The sequence below is a fragment of the Passer domesticus genome, chromosome 3, assembly GCF_036417665.1.
Source record: "Passer domesticus isolate bPasDom1 chromosome 3, bPasDom1.hap1, whole genome shotgun sequence".
In the NCBI taxonomy this organism is placed as follows: Eukaryota; Metazoa; Chordata; class Aves; order Passeriformes; family Passeridae; genus Passer; species Passer domesticus.
Window position 1 is genome coordinate 74907105 of NC_087476.1, and position 21107 is coordinate 74928211.

General features: G+C 39.2%; 1 protein-coding gene and 1 long non-coding RNA gene across 13 annotated transcripts in view; one reads left to right on the top strand and one right to left on the bottom strand.

The window, feature by feature from the left end:
• The window catches only part of RPS6KA2 (ribosomal protein S6 kinase A2), a 294786-nt gene that overhangs the window by 266309 nt on the left and 7370 nt on the right, over positions 1 to 21107 (top strand). For all 11 annotated transcript variants that reach the window (XM_064414038.1, XM_064414034.1, XM_064414035.1 and 8 more), the window contains 6 exons: positions 9692 to 9781; positions 11628 to 11786; positions 12948 to 13109; positions 17017 to 17093; positions 19535 to 19652; positions 20633 to 20770. In XM_064414038.1, the coding sequence (XP_064270108.1) occupies positions 9692 to 9781; positions 11628 to 11786; positions 12948 to 13109; positions 17017 to 17093; positions 19535 to 19652; positions 20633 to 20770 (744 nt within the window). The remainder of the gene's footprint in view (positions 1 to 9691; positions 9782 to 11627; positions 11787 to 12947; positions 13110 to 17016; positions 17094 to 19534; positions 19653 to 20632; positions 20771 to 21107) is intronic.
• Positions 1476 to 20757, bottom strand: LOC135296977 (uncharacterized). 2 transcript variants are annotated; one of them, XR_010358972.1, is made up of 5 exons: positions 20265 to 20757; positions 5191 to 5286; positions 4963 to 5099; positions 3703 to 3794; positions 1476 to 3345 (listed from the first exon to the last, which is right to left on the bottom strand). It is a non-coding gene; the product is annotated as an uncharacterized LOC135296977 (long non-coding RNA). The 2 variants fall into 2 exon arrangements; XR_010358973.1 differs by lacking the exons at positions 1476 to 3345; positions 3703 to 3794; positions 4963 to 5099; positions 5191 to 5286 and adding an exon at positions 6256 to 6624.

Genomic DNA, 21107 nt, shown 5'->3' on the forward strand with positions numbered 1-21107 from the left:
AAATCAGTAACTCAGGAGAGCTAGTGTTAGCAGGCCTGTTTAATCTAACTGGTTGTATATGTCTATTTATTTGCTAATAACAGTGAGTGACTTAGTCACCAAAGCCCATTTATTCCAGAATTTTTTCATCATTTCCTTAAACTTCATTTTCCACTTCATTTGATGTTCATGATCTTAGTTTGATTGTTTCTAGGTGCTTGGTGTGAGTAGATAAAACTTCACACTGATCTGAAGGCAAGAGGTTACACAGTACTATTTACTGGCACTACATTTTCTCCTTAGCCTGTACTATGGTTAGTCAGGAGTTTAGTGTAGAATGCAGTAAAGAAAATAGGAATCTTACTTAGTGAAATAAGAGTGGGAAAAAAAAAAAGAAAAAAACAAGAAAATCAGTCCAAACATCATTAAATCTTCTTGAAAGTTAAGGTGTCTGTAGATCTAGAGAGATTTTTTTAAAATTGTCTCTCCTTAACCATAAAAAGTAACTGAAGTGAAACAGACAGTGGAAATTTAACTGAAGGCTTTGTATCTACTTTTGTCTGTTTGGAAAGTACTTAGTGTCTGGCAGAAAAGGGATAAATATATCAGTATTTAAGTAGGAAGGTCAATGGAAAGTTTGCTAGATGACCTCAGATTTCTTGGCCCTGAGTCTGCCAGCTTGTCAAACCAGCAGGTACTCAACTACTCCTCGTCCAACCTTGTGCCCCCAGAACATGGTACAGAGGTCAGGCCCCAGGGTATGTGCACCAATCTCCAGGTCAGAGCCACTGGAAATGCATCCCTTTTAAATTAAGCAGAAGTTACCTGCTGCTGAAGCAGAGCACTATTAGGACTCTGCCAGAGAGAGGATGGCCTGCATGGGCATGGATCAGATGCTGAAATCTCCGTTTTTGCTCAATCCCTAGTAATGCAAACCCCCCATTGACTTTGCTGGGTGGCTGTCACAGTCAGGTTTGTATGGGTAAGAGTAGGCCTCTACCACATCTCACACTTGGAAAAAAAATGGCACCAAGAAGAATATGATGTCATGTAAAATGACCTCATTATAAGTCTGTTAGTTAGGTGAAAGGAAATAAAAGTGCCAGCTTAGTGCTTCCAGAAGCGTCTGTCTGTGCTCTTCCCCAAAATAGCTTATCAAATTATCTATGAAAAGCATATCTTTTTGCCTCTGCAAGGTCATACTAATGATACTGAAAGATACTTTCTAATATTTTATTGAGAAAGTGTTTCTTACTGCAGTCTGGCCAAAATTTTTCATTACTATTTGCTTTCCTTCCCTGAATATGTAATGCAGTTATTCAATGTTCTCAAATAGGATGGAAATATAAATATTTGAATACCAGCATCAGACAAGCATTTCATAAATATGTTGCTAGTGTAGTTACAGTTCTATTAATACAATTAATATGCAGACCTATAGATTTCTATCTTTTTTACATGCTTTCATATAAATTAGTTTTTCTTGTTGTACCTGAGTAGGAATACTAAATCCTGTGAGATCATGTGCTCTTTTGATATCAATGGTTTAAGATAAAATATAAATAAATTAGAGGAAATCTATAGTAGAAAATATGCAAGAATTAGAAGGCAAGCTCTATCAAGAGACCTGCAAATATGTGTGATGTAAGACAGACAAGAGCTCGGTAGAATGCGATCAAAATTCATAAATATCTCCAAGGTGATATAAATGATGGATGACAATCATTTAGCTGCTAAAGACAGCAAAGGAAGACAGAATGTCTTGAAGCTAAAAAAGGGCGTTTCAGGGGAAAAATAGTCTGATTGTGAGAGCAGTTGGTAAAGCAACTTCTTCAAGGAAATTACTGAGATGTTTTCCCCTTCACATGCCAAGCAGTTGGATTTGTCATATTGGTGGAAATGTAGCCTTATAAAATGCAAGGTTAGAGGTACAAAACCCATTCTTACCTTGATAAACTACAGAAAACACCAGGTTTTCCCATTAAATTTGGTTTATAAAGCTGGGCATCAGGAAATAACACGGCCCAGACACTCAGGTAAAAGATGGCTTTGAGTGTCTGAAGCATACTCAAGCTTTTGGCAGTGAGGCACCAAATTTGGTAGCCTATAGGGTGCTATTTAGGAGATACAGGCTTTAGAGCTGATTTAAGCACAAATCTTTGTCCTTCTTTGAATTGGCATAGGGAGGCCTGTTTTCTAGAGTGCTCTGCAAAGAAACCAGCATTAATAGCTCTAATAAGGGCTCGTTGTCATACTGTGAGTGATTGGAAACACCATGGAGGGTTTCCTCTAGATGTGCTGGAAAATGATTTACAGTAAAATGGATGAAGCAGCAAAGGGTGATATTGTTGTCTGTGAGGATCTTACATCTGATCTGTGAGAGTATTTTTGAAGGCTTTCTTAGTTTTCTCTTTTCAAAAACTTAATCAAAGGGCCTGACTTCCACCCTGGACTGGGGTCATTATGTACGCTCACCGCAACAGGAGGCAACATAATGTCTCTTCATTTTTCAAGATTGGGGTTTTCCAGAATACCTGTAAAACTTCATTGGGTCTCACTTTTCTATTGTTTTGAGTGTGTTCAGATAGGAGTTGGACTCAATGATCCTGATGGGTCCCTTCTAACACAGCATATTCTGTGATTCTATGCTTTCCGCTAGATAGTCTCCCCACAGAAATAAGTCAGTTCTCCAAGGAGACACTGCTTGAATAGATGCAGCTACAGCTTCAGAAAGGCTAGGCCAGTACAGAGGGGTGGGCTCTGCTGGAAGGATGTGGGAGAAGGCAGGGCAGATAGGCAGGAGTGGCTTGACCATTTCTACAAGTAGCCAGCTTGTTTCTAGTAGCAAGAACCATTGCTGACTTTTGGGGTAAATGGGGTCAAAGCATTGCTTAAATTCTTAAAATAATCAGAGAGGGCAGGTAGGAATACAGAAATGTGTGCAGGCCACCTCTTAATCTCAGCTTCAAAGCAAATCTTAAATGTGTAGTGGTTGTACATCTCTGGCTTAAGAATTCCTGCAGCCTCCTTCCCATTTCATCACAAAGCTCTCAGTGTATCTTTCCTTGGCATGGCTGAACCTCTGAAGAATATGAGAATGCGGTGTTTCTCTCTGCTAACTAGATATTTTCTGAGACCTAGGATCAGGCAGCAGTTTTTCTACAGCTTAATAATATCATGTTTCTCTTCGCTAATTTGCTTGCCGAATACCTGAAGTATTTTGGAAGGAATTTGGTCCTTTGTGCCTCTGTTTCTCTTTTGGGGCCATTCAAACCATGTTTCTTGCATTTGTCTTCCATACTGATATAATAATTTTTCCTCTTTATAAGTTCTGAATATTATTCACTGGTTTCCATCTGAAGCTTTCTGTAGAAGGTGAGAGCAGTGATGCAGTTATTTTACAGACTGAAAATTCATCAGTCTGATCCAAGGTTGTGTGCTGAGCAGAGCAGACTGAAACACAGTGCAGAGCCTTTCCCACCAAACTATTCTGCTTCCAAAACTGAAGACTTCTCCCTAAAATTAGCTTTTCTGTTTCATGGGTGCTATTGAAATAAATTTGTTAATATTTCTGTTCTGCTTAGAAAATGTGTGCTACCATATAAGTGCTAATTAACAAGAGCAGTTAATTAGCAGTTCCAGCTGACTGCTTAGGAGTGCTAAGTCAGCAAATGGTGTCAGCAAGTGGGCATGCTCTGTGTGCAGAAATGTTTAATGTCTCACCTGCACAGCTTGATCAGATACGCAGTCCTTATTTCAGAAAAGTATTGCTAATTAGGTCTGTTTCTTCTTAATAGTAATTTTTCACAATTTCCCTGAAATATTTAAGCATGGATAGAGGAAATTAATTTCTGAAGCTAATCAAAACTAATAGCACAGGAGATAGTCCCTCAGAAACTATTAGGCTTGGAAAAGTTCTCCTTGGAGACCTCTTAAATTTAAAATTATACCATGTTCTTTTAAATAATTTTAGCCTTTCTGAGTGATTTTTATCCTGCTTGAGTTATTTGACATTAAAAAAGGAACCAAATTAAAGCAGATGCTTGGCATGAATAGACCTTATTTTTAGAAGGAAATATTACTGAAATGGAAACCTGTACATTTTCCAGCAGTACAGAACTGAAGAACTCTCTCTCTGTGACACTTTCATTGGAATTAGTATTGTAGATGAAACTGTCAGGTTAAAATCTCTGTGTGCTGTTACACCTCCTTTTTTGAGAAGAGAGGCAAATCCCACCTGTAGTCAGTTTCACTAGTGGTGTCCTGAATTTTCAAATGCATCACAATGTAAGTACAATGTGCAAAGGAACATAAAATTAATTCTTTTGCTCATCCCTCCCTTCCCAGAAAAGGAAAGGATTTTTACAGAGACTATGACATCACACTATGTAATGAATCTGTTCTTAAAGGAGATTAACCCATGCTTACTCTCTGAACAGAATATAGAAAAAACTGTATATAACAGAAAAAAAAAACAGCTTTAAAAAGCATATAAAACTGTCTTCCTCCTCCATGCTTTTTTCACAAAGCCATTCAAAGTTCCCTAGTGCTGGTCAAAAGGACTTTACATAATCCCACTGCCTAAATGCATTGCAGCTTCAGGTGTGGCTGTACAGGGTATGAGAATACCTAGGTGTCTGCCCTGCCTTCTGCTGGACTTTGTGTTGCTGCAGCTGGAGCAGCAGATTGGGACTATACCAGCAGCTCAGCTGCCCCAGTTCACACTCTGGTATCTCTGTTTCAGCTGCCAAGAAAGGTCACTTGGGGCAGTTGAAGACAAGGCAGATGAAAAGATAATTTAATTGTGATGATCCTTTTTCCCCAGCACAGAAAGACCCAACAGAGCAGTTTCCTTGCTACTAATCTTGAGCACAGCCTGGCCAGAGCCCCATCCTTTCTCCTCAGGCTCATATCACTGCTCTTCCCATCAGTGTATCTCATGTTTCTTTCCTGTCCTTTTCCTCACTCTTGCTTCTATCTCACCTTTTCTTTTAGGCTGTTCATTTTCCAGACAACAAGGCAGTTAAACTGTCTCCTTCCACCTCTTAACTTTTTCCAATCTCACAACTGTAGTGATGGAGAACTCCATGTGAGAAACACAGCCATTCTCTATTCTTCTCCTGCAGAGTCATTCAGGTTAATTTCAGTGTTGGAAAAGGCAATTTATATTAGCAGGGCTGGTTCACTGAAAATGGATTAGGGAGTGCTCACATGTGCTGTTTCTTTGGCAGGGCTGTAAGGGCTGTAAGTCCCAGCTGCTGGGTGGTACCAAACAGGTGATGGCTCCAACATCTGCTGACGGCATAACTAGGTCCAGAAGAAGAGATTTATCAACACAGTTGGAAGCATGCAAATACTTTCACAAAAAGGCTGCAAGCAAATATATAGATTGTCTGTTAAGTTGCTGTGCCAATTTCAGCAAAGCTTTACACACAGAATTTTATTGATACTCTCTTTTATTCTCATTAGTCTGCTCTGGAAGGCTTAAATCCATTGACAACCCATTAGCAAAGGAGAATTAGATTACTTTTTTCATGCAGAAGACTTGTAGAAGGATTTGTAAAAACTGGACAGATGCGTTAATTGGTATTTTGAAAGTACTCTGTCCTGCTCCTTTCTTCCTTAATAGAGAAAGTGGTCGGTATTGTCCTTTAAAGAAGCTTGACTAATTTTAAAATATCATGAGGTTATTAACCTAAATCCCACTGAGGAAAGAAAATGCACCTTTTCCTTTCAGTTAGTCATGTGATATATATGTAATTCATGCTGTTATAGAATATGAAATAGGTATATGTTATAAAGGAGTATACAAGAATGTTTTAAACTCACATGCGGGGTCTGAGGTTTGCCACATACCATGGGAGGACTGCATACCTTTGAAAAACTGCTGCCAAGGCAGAGAGAGAGATCTAATTTACAACTGATAGAATCTAGCCTGGGTGGAGACCAACTGTACCTGAATGATCATCGCTCAGAGGAAGAGGTCGACATGAATATGTTTGACCAGCGCTCATCGCTGGCCAGGAACTGTATTCTCCAGTCCAACTCGAAGAAAAGAAACAACATGAATATGATTGACTATGAAAAGAACAAGAAAGAGTCTGCCTCAGGCCAGAAAAACAGTATAAAGACAGACTGTACCAGACCACATTTGTGAACAGATGGGGGGGTCCGATGTCCTAGAGGTCAGATCACAGTTCACCCAGTGTCAGTTTCTGGGGTCAATGCTGTCCTTTTCTTGTGGCTTTCAAGACTGTATATCAGTTGTATGCTAAATTCTATTTTTTTAAATTAAAATTTGCTTTATTGATTTTTACTTATAACAGTCAGTCACAAAAAGGATGTGATAGTTAAAGAGCAAACAAATCCTCTGTCAGAAGAAAGAACACCATTGACTACGCTGAGCCCATTTTACTCTGAAATTCTTTCCTACACTGACACGGATGAGTTTCCCTGGGTGTCCAATGCACAGGAAAAAAAGTATTTGCTTTATGGCTCAGTTTCTTTCTGTTCTGAAGGGCAATGGACGACCCTTGTGCATCACAGCTCTTCTGGGCCAAGGTACAGTAGAGCTCAGGTTACATTTTCAGTTAAGTTACTTGTACATAATGGTGGCTTTCTGAGTTGGTCTTCTTCACCACATATCTGAAGAGAGAAATAGAAAAGTAGCATCATGACATATTACTCAAATTTTCAGGACTAGTAGCTGAGATCTTCCCTTAATTCTGTAATAGAGTGTTTATAAGTACATTTTAGTTGAATTCAAATCAAAATTAGTTTCCTAAAGAAAAGACAGCATTGCTTGCACAGGAAGAGCTGCAAGAGGTCCATGGGTTGTCCCAGAGAGGAACAGAGAAGAGTCTGTATTCATGCAAAATACAGTGTCTCAGAGGAGACAGGGACCGGGTGGCAAATCCTCTTTTTACCATGGGAAATTCTGGGTGGATTTAACAGCACACCAAAAAACTCTCTGGAAGTGTTGTAAATCACTGAACAGACTGCCCAAGGAAATGGTGAAGTCACCATCCCAGGAGGCATTTAAAAGACCTGTAAATAAGGCAGTTTGGTTTTGTGATGGACTTGGCAGTGCTGGGTTAATTGTTGAACTTGCTGATCTCAAGAGATCTTTTCCAACCTAAATGATTCTATGACTTTGTGAAAAGGAAGATGAGGAAGTCTGAGTATCACAGTGGAGCTGTGGGGCATATTTATTTAATGGACTGCTGTGGCCATCACAATATACAAATAAAGAAACTGTGCATGTTGCAGCTAGTCTGAGCTGCAGGGGGATTTCTGATGAAGTTGCAGCAGACACCTCCTCTGCCTCTTTAGGAGTCATGGGCCAAGTGGAAGTCACAGGCACACTGAAGAGAGGTTCTGACAGGGTGTGAATCTTTTGCTGTGGAGGAGAAAAATTGTTCTGATCTGTCCAATTAGACTGCCCAGGGACTGAGAGGAATTTTGCAGGTCCCCTCACAGCTCTGATGATGATTAATGGTGCAGTTTGGGGCAGTTTGTCCATGTAATCAGTGTATCACAGGTTGCACATATATTAAAAACAAAAAGCATGTATATTTTGTGGTACTGTCTTGCAATTTGTATTTGCATTGCATATGTCATCTGCTGCTGTTACTACCACATCAGTAGCAGAGTGCTTCGGGTTATGTTCGTTTTAGTTTTATCAATACCTGATACTATTTTTGGTTTGGGTTTTTTTTAGGCTACATATATATGCATTTGTAGTCCTGCATTAGCTACAGTAGCTTAAAATTTTCCACAGCTGTGGATATTTGTTTTCACAGGAACTGCAACAGAAAAGGAGTCTGGAATATATGGCTTGCTACAGCAGTACAGTGATAGTGGTCCTTCACACTGGTGGTAATACTTGCCACAGTAGGTTCTGCTGGTTTGTACAAGGCAGGCAGATGCTAACAGGGGCACATGTGAGTTACTCCAGTAACTTGACAAGAGGCTTATCAGTGTAGCCAAGGAACTGGCCCTGAGGATCTTCTTGTATGTTAGGCTCACTGGTTGAGTGGGGCACATTCAGTCACTGTGGTTGTACTCATGTGGAGTGGGTCAATCAGGGCTTTGTTAGCTTCTTGATAATGTCAAAACAAAACTGGGAGAATAATGTTTATTTTATTCACGTATCTTGAGGTTTTCCTTTATTTATTCAAATGTGGACAACAACCATTTACCTGCATCAGCTGCCTGTTGCACTTTCATTTGTCACACTTCTATTAATTCAGAGTCAAATCACTGATATGGCCTCAGAGGCATACCTGAGCCATGGACAATTACTAACCATCATTATCACTAAACATGCATACCAGTCATGATGACTATGAAACCCCTGATTTATATTCAGTTATGCATTATTTTGGCTGATGCATAAGATTCTACTCATGTACTTGAATTTGTATCACCATAAATAAACCATGAAAAATGCTTATATTTTATTAAAAAGCTGGCAGGCATTTATCCTCATTAGCAAAAGAGGTTTTCAAAAAGCTGGTTTTCCCCTGCTAACATCATCATTTAAAATTTGTGCTCTGTGCCTAGATCTTGGAGAGAACTAAACACATTTAAGTTTGGAAGCCTTGAAATCCACGGCAATAGTAGAAATGGTTTTCTGAAAATGCCACCCATTCCACCTTGGTAAACCTGTTACTCAAAAGTACTACTGTTGTTTTCTAGCAATAAGAAATAGAGACAAAATAGTGTACTCCTAATGAGTTTCCAGTAGAATGACTCTTTCACCATCTCCTGTGCAATTTCTTTTGAGATTCCAAAATGCAGAGATTTCCCTTTTTTGTTCCATATTTATCATTTAAATCTGCATATTTATCATTTAAATCTGAGAAACATTAATCAACTGGACAAATTACTAAATCTCTTTGCCTGACGTGGCAAATATAGATACCAGAATCACTGAGAAGTCAGTGCTGTCCTGATAAGTGGCTTTCCATGCAGTGATGTTCTCTAAGCAGCAGGTGTCATGTTTTTCAAAGACCTGTTGCTACAAAACTAAAAATGTTGCATCTTCCTATATTTTCTAATAAGGCAAAAGACAATGACTACATAGAAGTGATCTATGAAGCAGATTTCTTTCCAGTTTAGGAATGGGTAGAGAGTTTGGTTACATGGCCAAATACAATGTCTGGTCACTCTGTTGTTCACTATAACAGCTTGGCCCAAAGAGCCAAATGATTACCAATAGTGTCAATTCAAATCCCCCATGACAGTAAATGTCCATACATTTTCATTTCTGACAAACACATATGACAATTAATTTCTATTAATTTACCAGTATATATACAAGCATATGTCAATATTACGGTTCTATAATTTTTTATGTCAAAGAGGTAATTTTAAAGCTATGATTATTTTAAAACTTTCAATGTTGTTCAATTTCTAAATGACACTTCTTGTAACTGCCATTATTTATGGGTAAACAGAACTGTAGGCATCAAAAAGAGGGCCTATACCTCCAGAATCTAAACGAATTATTGCTCCATCTGGCTTTGACAGGCAGTAGGAATGGCTGACTGACGATGTCATTTGCACATGGTTGGAGCTGTCCTCTTGTAGAATAATGATTAATAGGAGAATTTTGAACAGTAATTTTTGTTTAAACTGTAGGAACTGGTTGCTTTGTGCTTAGTGCTGCTAACTGGTATTTGACTACACTGTCCTTCATTCATTCCAGATAATTGATAAGAGCAAGAGAGACCCTTCTGAAGAAATTGAGATACTCTTGCGATATGGACAGCATCCAAACATCATTACTCTTAAAGATGTGAGTAGTCTTTGAGCACTTCAGCATTAAATGATTTTCACATTCTAGTCAGGCTCACTTATTAGTCCATGTCTGGAAAATTCTTCAGTTGAAGGTCTTAGCTAAAAGCAGACCCACTGAAATCAAGGAGAAAAACATGACTTAAAAAATTACTGGATAGTGTTTGAAAAGACTGGTCAGGTTACGTATTCTCCAGTTACTGTCTAACAAACCATAAATAAAGCCAAAGGGGCACAGTGCTGGAGAATGAAAAAATGGGTTTGGGTTTGCATCACTATTTAAAAAGGGATCTCCCTAGGTGGGTGTTTGGGGGCACTGCTGAATACACACAGCGGTGCTGCTGGGCTGGGGGATGATCTTTCTTGTGCAGCAACCGTTCCTGCGTAGCCTGTGCTATCTGCTTTGCTGGGAGGAGGAGAGTCACTAGGACTTCCCCAGTAATGTTTTAATGCCAGGGATTATTGACCTTCTACTCCAGCAGCCTTTAAGGTATTTTTCTGTTGCGGTGAATGCTCCAAGTGTGGGGACACGAGGCTAGACTCCATTTTTCTCAGAAGGCTGATTTATTATGTTATATAATATACTAAAATACTACATTAAAACTATACTAAAAGAACAGAGAGAGAAGAATGATCAGAAGGCTACAAAGAACAAGAATAGATAGATAGAATGCATAACAAAATCCTGTGACTGCTCACAGCCTTGGCACAGGTGGCTGTGATTGGTTATCAGTTGAAAGCAATCTACAGGGACCAATGGAAGATGCACCTGTTGCATTCCACAGCAGCAGATAGTTATTGTTTACATTTCTTTCCTGAGGCCCTCAGCTCTCAGGAGGGGAAAAATCCTAGGAAGGGATTTTTCATAAAATATCATAGCTACATTTTTCTTCATCATTTCATATGAAAATATAATCCTTCACTATGCTTAAATGAAGTAATGGCCTTTAGTCAGAGGTGTTTTACTTTAGCTGCCTGAAATCTCACCTAAGATTGTCCACACCATGTTAAATTCAGAGTTTACAGAACAAAATCCTGCTTGTGTCAGTGGCCAGTACATTATGGTTTAGACCTTAGAGAAGTATACAAGAATCTCCTAATCACATGTCCTCAGGAGAGTTTCACCTAATTCCTATCTAAAAAAATCTGTGCAAAATAAGTTTTTATATTCCTTTCCAAAAACATTTAGCACTGATGATTATAACACTGCCTGTTGTTGCAGTCCAGATAAAGGATGGTGACATGAAAATGGTTGTCCTCCAATTTAAATGATAAAATGTCTTTTACCAACTGCCATTGACATTGAATGTAAATATGTCTTGCAGCTGATATCAGCAATATATTCACCAGAATTGCAAATATAAACTATATAATATCATTAGATCCAAGTGTTGGCCAACAGTATAATACAGCTCTTTAGCTGATCATGAGTCAAAGGGAAATATTGATATTTGAAATGGCAAATGTTACCCTGTGGAAGTGGAAAGAGAGAACACTACTGAGAAGAATGCTTGGGTGGGAGCCAGCAGACATTTGAAGCTATGTGGAGTGGTGCTGGTTTTAACAGCTGAGCCTGCTCTGTTGATATGATAGAAAACCAGGAAAGCTACATTTCAGTGTGGACAAATCAGCAAGCTGCTACAGACACTAGGAAAAAAAGTGATGATTTAAGTAATTTTATAAAGTTTTCTTTTTACTAGTTGAGTGTAAAGAGCCCATTTCCCACACATTTGCTGATATTTTCTTCTTGCAACTTCACACACAAGCAAGCCAACACTGTGATTAAGGGACCAACCTTTACCAAGTTGATGGGTCCAAGACATGTATTTATTGTGTTACTGTTCCAGGTCTATGATGATGGGAAGTTCGTGTACCTGGTGATGGAGCTGATGAGGGGAGGCGAGCTGCTGGATCGCATCCTTCGGCAGAAGTGTTTCTCAGAGCGGGAGGCCAGTGCTGTGCTGTGCACCATCACTAGGACGGTGGACTACCTACACTCTCAGGGTGTAAGCTTTGCTTTTTTGGCTTAGCTGCATCAACCTTCTTAAAATTCAACTTCTTGAAATCGCAAATAGTTGTGATTTTGCTTCTCTGAAATGTAAATATGTTTCCCCCCTCCCCAAACCTACCTCTATACCTACTATATTTATAGTTACATTTGGCTTGTGAAATAGGGTTATTGGCTTTTTATCCATTTTCCACTGAACTGAAACTTGTCAAAGTAGTATTTTCTTTCCCACACTACAGTGATTTTCAAGTTCATGTACTTTCTTGAGATATTAGTTGTTGACTTTCTATCACGATCATTATTGCAAGATCTGAACTTTTAGCAACACTTCAGATAGGGTAGCTGAATCAGCAGACAGATAGAAAATCAAATGTTCAGCTCTCCAAATTAAGTGAGAGTTTGAGCAGCTGATGGGAAAGACTTCTGACATGCTGTTAAAATCTGACTTTTAAAGTCTAAGCTCTTTATATGTAACAGTTTGAAAATCTGTCCTTTTCTGCATTTCAGGGATAAGCAGTTTCAATAACTAGTCAAATATTTACTGCTTTTCCTGTTTCATGGTTAAAACAAAGTGAATTTTGTGCTTTGGCTTCTATGCTTTCATGGTAATTTTTCAGTCTTGCTATAACAAATAAAGGCTGTTTTCCTGCCACTGAAATTCAGCATGTCTGTAAAACACCTAGTCACATGAATTGTGTGAATACAATTTGAAATTAAGAAAGAAATTAATCCCTCCTTTCAGGTGTGAGCCACTCACATGGACAATCACAAGAAGACCCTTACACACTTTCCTCCCAAGATGTGATTTATTCTTCACCTTTCAGCCAAATATTCAGGGCCATCAAGCTCCAGGAGATTCTGCCACCAAGGTGTTTATACAACAGCCCACTTTGACCACCCTCAGGAAGTTGTCTCCTCTTAGAGCAGCAGATCTGTCTCAATACACCCACAGAGGCTGTCAAACATTTTGTCTCTCATTCTAACAGACTTTTTTTTCCCCTTCATTTGTCCAAGGCTTTTAAGTAACTTTTTTTCTAAAACTGAAATATTTTCAGCATGAGCTCTTGACCTACCTCAACCAGCACACCAGAAATGGCAGCCAAGCTCCAGTGCTCCCTGATGTTCTCTTCTCACTTGTTTCTCACTGTTCTTTCTTAAGGTTGTGCACCGAGATCTCAAGCCAAGTAATATTCTCTACATGGATGAGTCAGGAAACCCAGACTCTATCAGGATCTGTGACTTTGGTTTTGCCAAGCAACTCAGAGCGGAGAATGGGCTGCTCATGACTCCCTGCTACACAGCCAACTTTGTCGCTCCTGAGGTAGGATCACATTTCAAAGCCTGCATTAGTAAGTGTGTCCTAGGAAGCAGTCCTTCCTCACTTGCTGCCTTTACAAGAAGTGCAAGGGAGAAACAGGCTACTGGCATTTGCACAGCCTCTATTACCATAACTTCCCTATTCCTGGTCCTGTCACAGCAGTTGTTTTTCTCCTGGCAGAAGCTGGTGTCTGTCTTGGATGGGTGCACACAATGCTTGGCTCATTACTGGGATCAATATCTTTTTTCTCTAGCTGCTTCTGATGAGTCTGCTTTCCCTCTAGTGCACTGCATCATAACAGGATTATGGTTTAAGAGGTAAATCTTGGTGTCAGGTCACCCCGAAACGTTGTGGAGTCTCCTACTATGGAGATATCCAAAAGCTATCTGGACACAATCCTGAGTGTTCTAGGGGACCCTGCTTAAGCAGAGAGGTTGAACTATATGATCCTTCCAACCTTAACTATTCCAGAAGTCTGTGATAAAACTGAAAAAAATCCTTGCACAAAATTCTTACTATGCTGAAAGCAATGAGAGCTTTATTGTTGACTTCACTGAGCTAAAGAAACATCTCTCCTCTTAGGCTTTCCTAGTACCAATTCACCCCTCCTCTGGGGGATGTAGGAAATGCTTTCTCATTTTTACAGACAGGAAAGTGGAAGAAAACTAAACAGCTTGTCCCAAGCACAGGGAGAGGTGGCTCTGCATCAGTGGCAAGTGCTGTTCCTTTCATAGAATCCTGCAGGAGTGGGCTTAGGTCAGACAGCTGTTTCATGGCTTGGGCTCTTTGCTGTATTTGACTCATGAGATGTTAATATCTGCTTCCTCACAATGAAGGAGCAAGAAGTTAATTTTTTGGGTAACTACCCATTTCTTGGAGGGATGAAAATCAAAAATTTTAGTACTTGCAATACGCTGCTTCAAATGTGTGTCTTACTTTGCTCATTTTGGTCCTTATAAGAAAAACAAAAAACTACTGTCTTTCAATACTTCATCTGTTCTCTACTTTCAAATACCAGTGTCTCTCAGTTGGTATCATCTAGCAGTCTTTTTTCTCCCTAAGTTTTCTCTTTCTCCCATGCACTGTTCATCTGTGACTGGGAAGAAAAAAATCTTTCTATACAGGATCCTTTCATGATACCAAAAGTTACAGGAATCATAACCTTCCAGCATCAGAATTTGTTCTACAGAAACCATTGCCAGGGCAGTATAAATTCAAAACAGATTTTCTTCAGCAAAAAAACCCCTTTGATTGCCAAGATAGATTGGGGTTTTTATTGAGGTTTAGTTAGGCTTCCATTTTAGAAATGGGAATGAGCTGTTTAAAATTATCAAAGCAGATTGAAAAAGTTGTGAGGCACCAGAGCCATTCAATTTCTAAACCACAAAAAAAAAAATCATGTTTGCAAGATTTGAAGCACTCAGATTTCCTCCAAGGTACAAGATGCTTAAAATAGGTGTAGCTATTTTTCATTATGGGCTCTTCTCTTTTTATTATTAGACTCTTCTGATTTGAACTGAAAGCAGACATCACACTCCTGGACATTCATGATGAGTAAGACAGGTCCTGCTAATGCAGGAGACATTGAAGATTAATTGAAACATTACCAGAACTGGCAAAGAGCTTACATAAAGCCTTAAGTGCTTTTACATTTTACCTGTGATATAATGCTGCCCTCCAGCCTAGATTTGATTTTCAGGTTCCCTGAGTCTGACTGCAACATCTGCCACGTGCTTGTGAAACTAATTAAGAAGGCAGAAAATCAGCTGAGCTGGTGACAAAGAGGGTGGTGACCAAAGAAGGAGGACATGTTTGCCCACTTGGATCTTCTTTATTTTAGAAACAGTTAATTTGGGGTTTAGATGATAGCAAGAGCAAAGATGAAGGCTATCTGAAAGAGGCACGCTGCCACCTAGTGCGAGTTGTGCTGCATGGGAGGAGGAAAGAGCCAGGTTGTTGTACTACTGATGTAGTAGGGTGCTTCTGGATAAAGTAAAAATATTTTATTGTGAAGGTTTGCTACAGAATTTGTGAAGAATTACTGCTTTGTGATTTGAAATTATGAGGTTTTTTATTTGCTTTTGTACCCATTTGAATTCCTGCTTGTTACAACTGAGAAAAACCTCTATTTGGAACACTGTTAACCCAGTAAGTCAAAGCCTACAGAAATAAAAAGCGTTGAACTAATATGTGAGCCATTCTCAGAATTGGATGAACCCAGGGTATCATTATCTCCAGGATACACATTATCCCCACGATGTCCTGCTATGGTGTGGCACTAAGAACCAGTTTCTGCCCCTGTTTCAGATCCCACTAAGTTCTGGAAGTGACCTAATCATTTTGTGGTTGTGTAACCACTTGCTTATTAACCCTCTCCACTAAGTAGCATCACTGCCCCGTTTTTCTGTCACTTACCTTGGACTTGACTGACTTTGGTTATTGGAGGAAAACAGAGAAGTGAAATTGTAACTGTTCAAAACACAACGAGAACAACCACAGCAAAAGATAAATGTTGGGTATTCAGTCTCACAGGTGAAGCAAGAAGCAACTGAGTTTGTCAAATAGCAAAGAAGTTTTTCCCATAAAAACTAACATTAATGGAGAGGGAATGAATGCAGGAACTAAAGAAATAGAAATAAATAAATTAGCCAAAAAGCCTGCATCTTATATGCAGAAGAGAGAGGCAGAAGCACGATTTTACCAGCTTTGTCAATAGGAGGAACTGCGGCTTTTTCTTTGGTTTTGTTGCTGTGGGAGTTTTTTTGGCTTGTTGGGTTTTTTTTCCAGGTAGCAAATGTTCATTCAGCAGCATACCTGGTGGATGGTTGCTTTGCCACTCATCATTTATAAAATCTGTCAAGGCAACATTTTCTCAAACTGCTTTTCCTTAGCAGAATTTAGTCTTTTCTGTGATACACTTCAGATGCTTAAATCACTCCTGGGTAATAAGGCTGCAGGTCAGAGAAAGACTTGCTGAATTTGTACATTCCTTTTTCATGTGCTTTGCAAAAAGATGTATCTACTGGTCCACTAAAGAGGACAAAACTCCTTGTGTATCAGAACTGATTAAACAGAGGGTAATTTGCTTTTGTGGGAAGATGTGGAGGCGGTCCCTGAGATTAGTTGGTGACTTCACTTTCATTTGGACCTGCACCAACCCAATAGGCATTTCTTCTAGTGTGCACTAGCACAAATAAAATCTGGACTTTACCCTTACTGCTACACCTTGACATCCTGTATCAATATTGAACCTACTGGTCAGATGTCTGCTGACTACCATGGGTCTTGTTTGCCCTTGGGAAAAGGGGGTCAAGTTTTAGCCTGCTTTTAACTCCAGTCTAAATGTGCCCACTTTTCTTTATACCAAAGTAAGAGAAGCCTTTTAGCATGCATCTTCATTAGTCTGACATTAGATATGCTTCAGTGTGCATCCATTTGCTGTATCAAATCCAAACTGAGCTCAGTTGGAATACTTACCACTGTCATTTAGCCCTATGATGCATCCACAGGGTTGTTTGTAACTTATATGTTAGGAGTATCAAATTATTAATGAGGTTTTTTTTAATGAAACATTTTAAAGCAGTGAAATATTGTTCTGCTTCGCTGCGTGTTGGATGGCCAGAGGAGCTCCCAGACTCCTCAGCTCCAACAAACTGCACTCATCTCTCACACTGTGAAGGAGAAAGATGTGCTGAGTTTAACCAGCTCATTTCAGCCTGCGCTTTCCTTTGCTCCATAGCACTACTGAACATTTTGATCCCAAGGCAGCCACCTGTTCAAGGCAGATATGCAGCAAAGCCCTGGGAATGTCAGCAGACACAACCACTAATCAGTACATTTTGTAGATCGAAAGCTAAAAATTCAGGAATGCAGATTGACCTGTTTTCATCTCTCTCTTTCCTTCCCACAGGTCCTTAAACGCCAAGGTTATGATGCAGCCTGTGACATTTGGAGCTTGGGGATCCTGCTGTACACCATGTTGGCAGGGTGAGTGATGAGGCTTTCCTACAGCAGCAGTCTCCAGTGGGCTCAACACTGATTAAGCCTGACAGGAGTCACAGATAGGGATTCTGGCCCCCTTGAGAGGTGTGTTCAGTGATATAATGCAAGAAAATAGATGTCAACGCATAAAATTAGATTTTTTTTTCCTAGAATGCATAAATATCTTTGACACTTGACAAATTGTTTAGGTTTTTAACAGAAAGTGCCTTTATGCATTGAGACCTAGACTCCTGAAGGGTTCACTCATAACTTAAGCAGTGGGAAAGTTTTCCATTAGGAGAGGTGCATAGGACTATGAAGAGCCTCATCATGTTCACCTTGTCCATGGAAGAATGTTAATTCATTGTGTTGATACATGTATTCTCTTCAGCTTCATTATTCTTCGTTATTGTTATTGAAGTGTATGAGCACCTTTAAAAGTTAACCCCCACCCATAGTTTTCAGATGCTGTTTGAAAAATAGGATTCAGAAAGTAAGCTAAGAGATTAGCAAGAATAGCAACAGGCAGCAGAAATTTTTGAGAGGTACTTGGCAAAAATGCCCCTATCAATGTGTTGGCTAAAATTAAATATTAACATAGGAAGATGCAGGGAACAACACAGACTGAAATAAGCAGTGAAGGATAGGAATAGGATGTACCGGGATGATTGGGAAACAAAGTGTGTAAACCCAATCTAGAGTTACCAGGCTTTGAATTTCATTTCTCAGACTATGGTATGTGCACATTTATCACACCTAAGCACAGCTTGCAGCTTTTCAGTGACCTCTCTAGACTATTGAATCTGCTTCATAATCATTCAGCTGTGACAAGCAGATTGGATTAATTCCTAGATTTTATACAGAAAACAAAGATTTGGGCTCTGACTTTCTGTTATTCTGTTGTTTGTGGATTGTAGAAAAGGTGCCAGGGGTCTCTGTCTCATCTGTTTTATTCTTGACTACATATGTGTTCAAGGTCAACTGAAATATATCAAGACTTTGTAGGGAAGTATCCCAGTCTGCTGGATCTCCAAGAACCTATTTCTATTTGGCTGATGCCCATGGCTGCTACACAGCTGGAATCAGTAAAATAAAATTAGCACATTACCCACAGTTACACTTGTTTGGTTGATTATATTCAAAATGCTTCTTTATTGAATATGAAGAAAAAAAAATTCCAAATATATTTGAATCAGAAATACAAATGCACGACTTAGTGGATATTCCGTTTACCGACAGTGCCAGTAACTTGCATCTCTTTTTCTGCACACCAGAGAAAATAATAATACAATCAGTTGAGAAATGCTTTTTTAGGTGCCACCACTGTATTTATGAATGGTCTTGTTCTTCCTGACTAGAGGAGATTAGTAGGAGCTGACAAGTATTTATGTCCAGGACTTTTTTCTCCTCCTATAATCACTATGATCAGAGAGGGCTCAGACAGCCAGGGATGATGTTAATGGAGCTACTGATAGACCTCAGAGTTTTTGCCAGTCCTTAACTCTTGCTGCATCCCTCCTGATAGCTATAGATTGGAATATTATCACATGTTTCTTTGGGCTGAACTGCTGTGAAGACTGAAATGTTTTTGAAAATGAGAAAATACTGCATGAGGAATTGAATTTGCTACCAGAAGCCAGGTGGGATAGGAAGCTGTGGCCAAACCAACTGTTTAACAATCTAAAATCTGCTCTGGCAAGTTTGAAGAAAAGACAGATTGAATGAAAAATATAAAAATCAAAAATGCCTACTCCTTCTAAACCTACACAGCTGTTCAAGATTGCAGAGTGAAATTTGGCCTGGTAGATATTCGTCAGCTGCAAGAACCTTACTTCTTGTCATTTTCTGAAGACAAAAAGTACACCCTCTGCATGTGACACTGATTTTGTCACAAGCTGGGTGCTTGTTACAAGTAATTTCTGACTGGCTGGACAAGAAAATAACCTGTTGCAGGTAATTTCTTTTGCCCAATTGACTTGCACATTATAGTTAACAAAGCATTGCAAAATAGATTAGAAAGCTTTTTTTTTCCTTTTTTTTCCATTTCAGATTTTCTTCTGCTTTATATTTTTTGTCCTTTCTTGCTGTTACCAAGGTACTATATTATTGGCAATAAAGGTGTTGGCAATAAAGCAGAGTTAAATCAAGAGGTAAACACCTGACTATTTTTATGAAGAGTATTTCATTCCTAAAAATATTATAACAGAAATAAAAATTAAAAAACAATTAAGGAATCTGTCTTTTTTCTCTATGGATCAATGAGGAACCACCAGCCTCTATAGTTTGAGTGAAATAGAAGCAGCAGTATCAGTGGTACATTCTGGAACTAAATTCCTGTTGTAATCATTGGCAGTTAATACTAGAATCTAGAAATCATGTATTTGCAAATTACATAGGTTTTTTTCTCTCTCCCTCTTTTTTTTTTTTTTTTTTTTTTTTTTTCATAGCTTCACTCCTTTTGCAAATGGACCAGATGACACCCCAGAGGAGATTCTGGCCAGGATTGGCAGTGGCAAATATGCTCTTACAGGAGGAAACTGGGATTCAGTATCTGATACTGCAAAGGTCAGTGAACCCTTTCTCAGATTTTCTCTCAAGATTTAAATACCACAGAACTCTTTTTTTTGATGCAACTGCACTTCTAAAAGAAGTGTAGGTTTGTCAATGCCACAGATGTATAGTCTATGCATGAATCACCTTTTTGCTTCTCAGTTAACTAGGAGAAGCTAGTTAACTTCTAACTGCCTGCTCCTGCAGGCAGTTTTCATGTTTTAATTCCTGTACAGATCACAGTTTAGGCTACTCCTCTATCACAAAGCAAGGAAAACCCTGAGAGAAAAAACTCATCTGGTGCTGAGCTCTTTATGGATGAAGCTGTTCCCTAGTCTGTGAGACAGGTAAATGGGCAGGAAAGTTGCAAGCTTCTAGTTGCCCAGCATTAATCAGAAGCTTTGACAGGCTTTAAAGATTCTTGCAAGAGATTTCATTTTTAGAAACTGTTAGTATCCAATGGAAGAACATTGATACTTTCCACCACAAAACTGCAAGCAATCCTAGAAACATATTAATCTTGCTACCAACACCTATGAGCCTCACAGTAAAATTTTTATCAGCTGTCCAGTTTTGAAATGAAAATGTTTAGATGTTGTAGAACTAACCTAATTGAACTTCAGTTACCTGAGTGTTGAGTTTCTCTTCTAAGTTTCTCTTGTAAGCATGCCTTGAGGTCGGTGAGGAGACGCCTCCAGATGGCATCCTCTCCCTAGGTGTTTATCACTCCTACAAGGTCACCAGTAATAAACAATTATTCAGTAAGATTAATGCCCTCCACATTATGTTTTGACTGCATTATTAGCTGAGAGTTGAACATTGCACTTGAAAATTTTGAAGACCTGACAATTAAAGAACATAAAGCCTGTCTAAAGTGCATCACTCTCTCCATTGGACATGCTAATGATGACACTGCCAACAGAAAGATCTTAGTAAAACCTGCACAGCCATTAATTACTTTCTCCCTTGTACTGTTTTCTTCCTTTTCAACCCAGGACATTGTGTCTAAGATGCTTCATGTAGACCCTCATCAGCGCCTCACAGCAGTCCAAGTCCTGAGACATCCATGGATAGTGAACAGGGAGTACCTGTCTCAAAACCAACTCAGCAGACAGGATGTTCACCTGGTTAAGGTACCTCCTACACCCTTCCCTCATCCTTGCTTGCAGAATGAGCTGTCATTTGTGTAAATAGTTTGAAAAGTGATAGAGGATTTGGGAAGATTATTTGGCACAGAGGCTAAATTTAATATGGCACTGTATTAGCTGTATTTTTGACTGTGTAATCTGCTCAGTATTTTTAACTTTAGGCTGCATTGTAATAACCTGACAGCACATACTGCTCTTCACCATTTTGAATCTGAGATAACTCTAGCTGTCTACCAGCCTAACTGGTATCATTTCATGATAATTGTGCATGTGTGACAGTTTTTTAGGATGCTGAATAGGGGAAGAGAAAAGCATCAAAGAA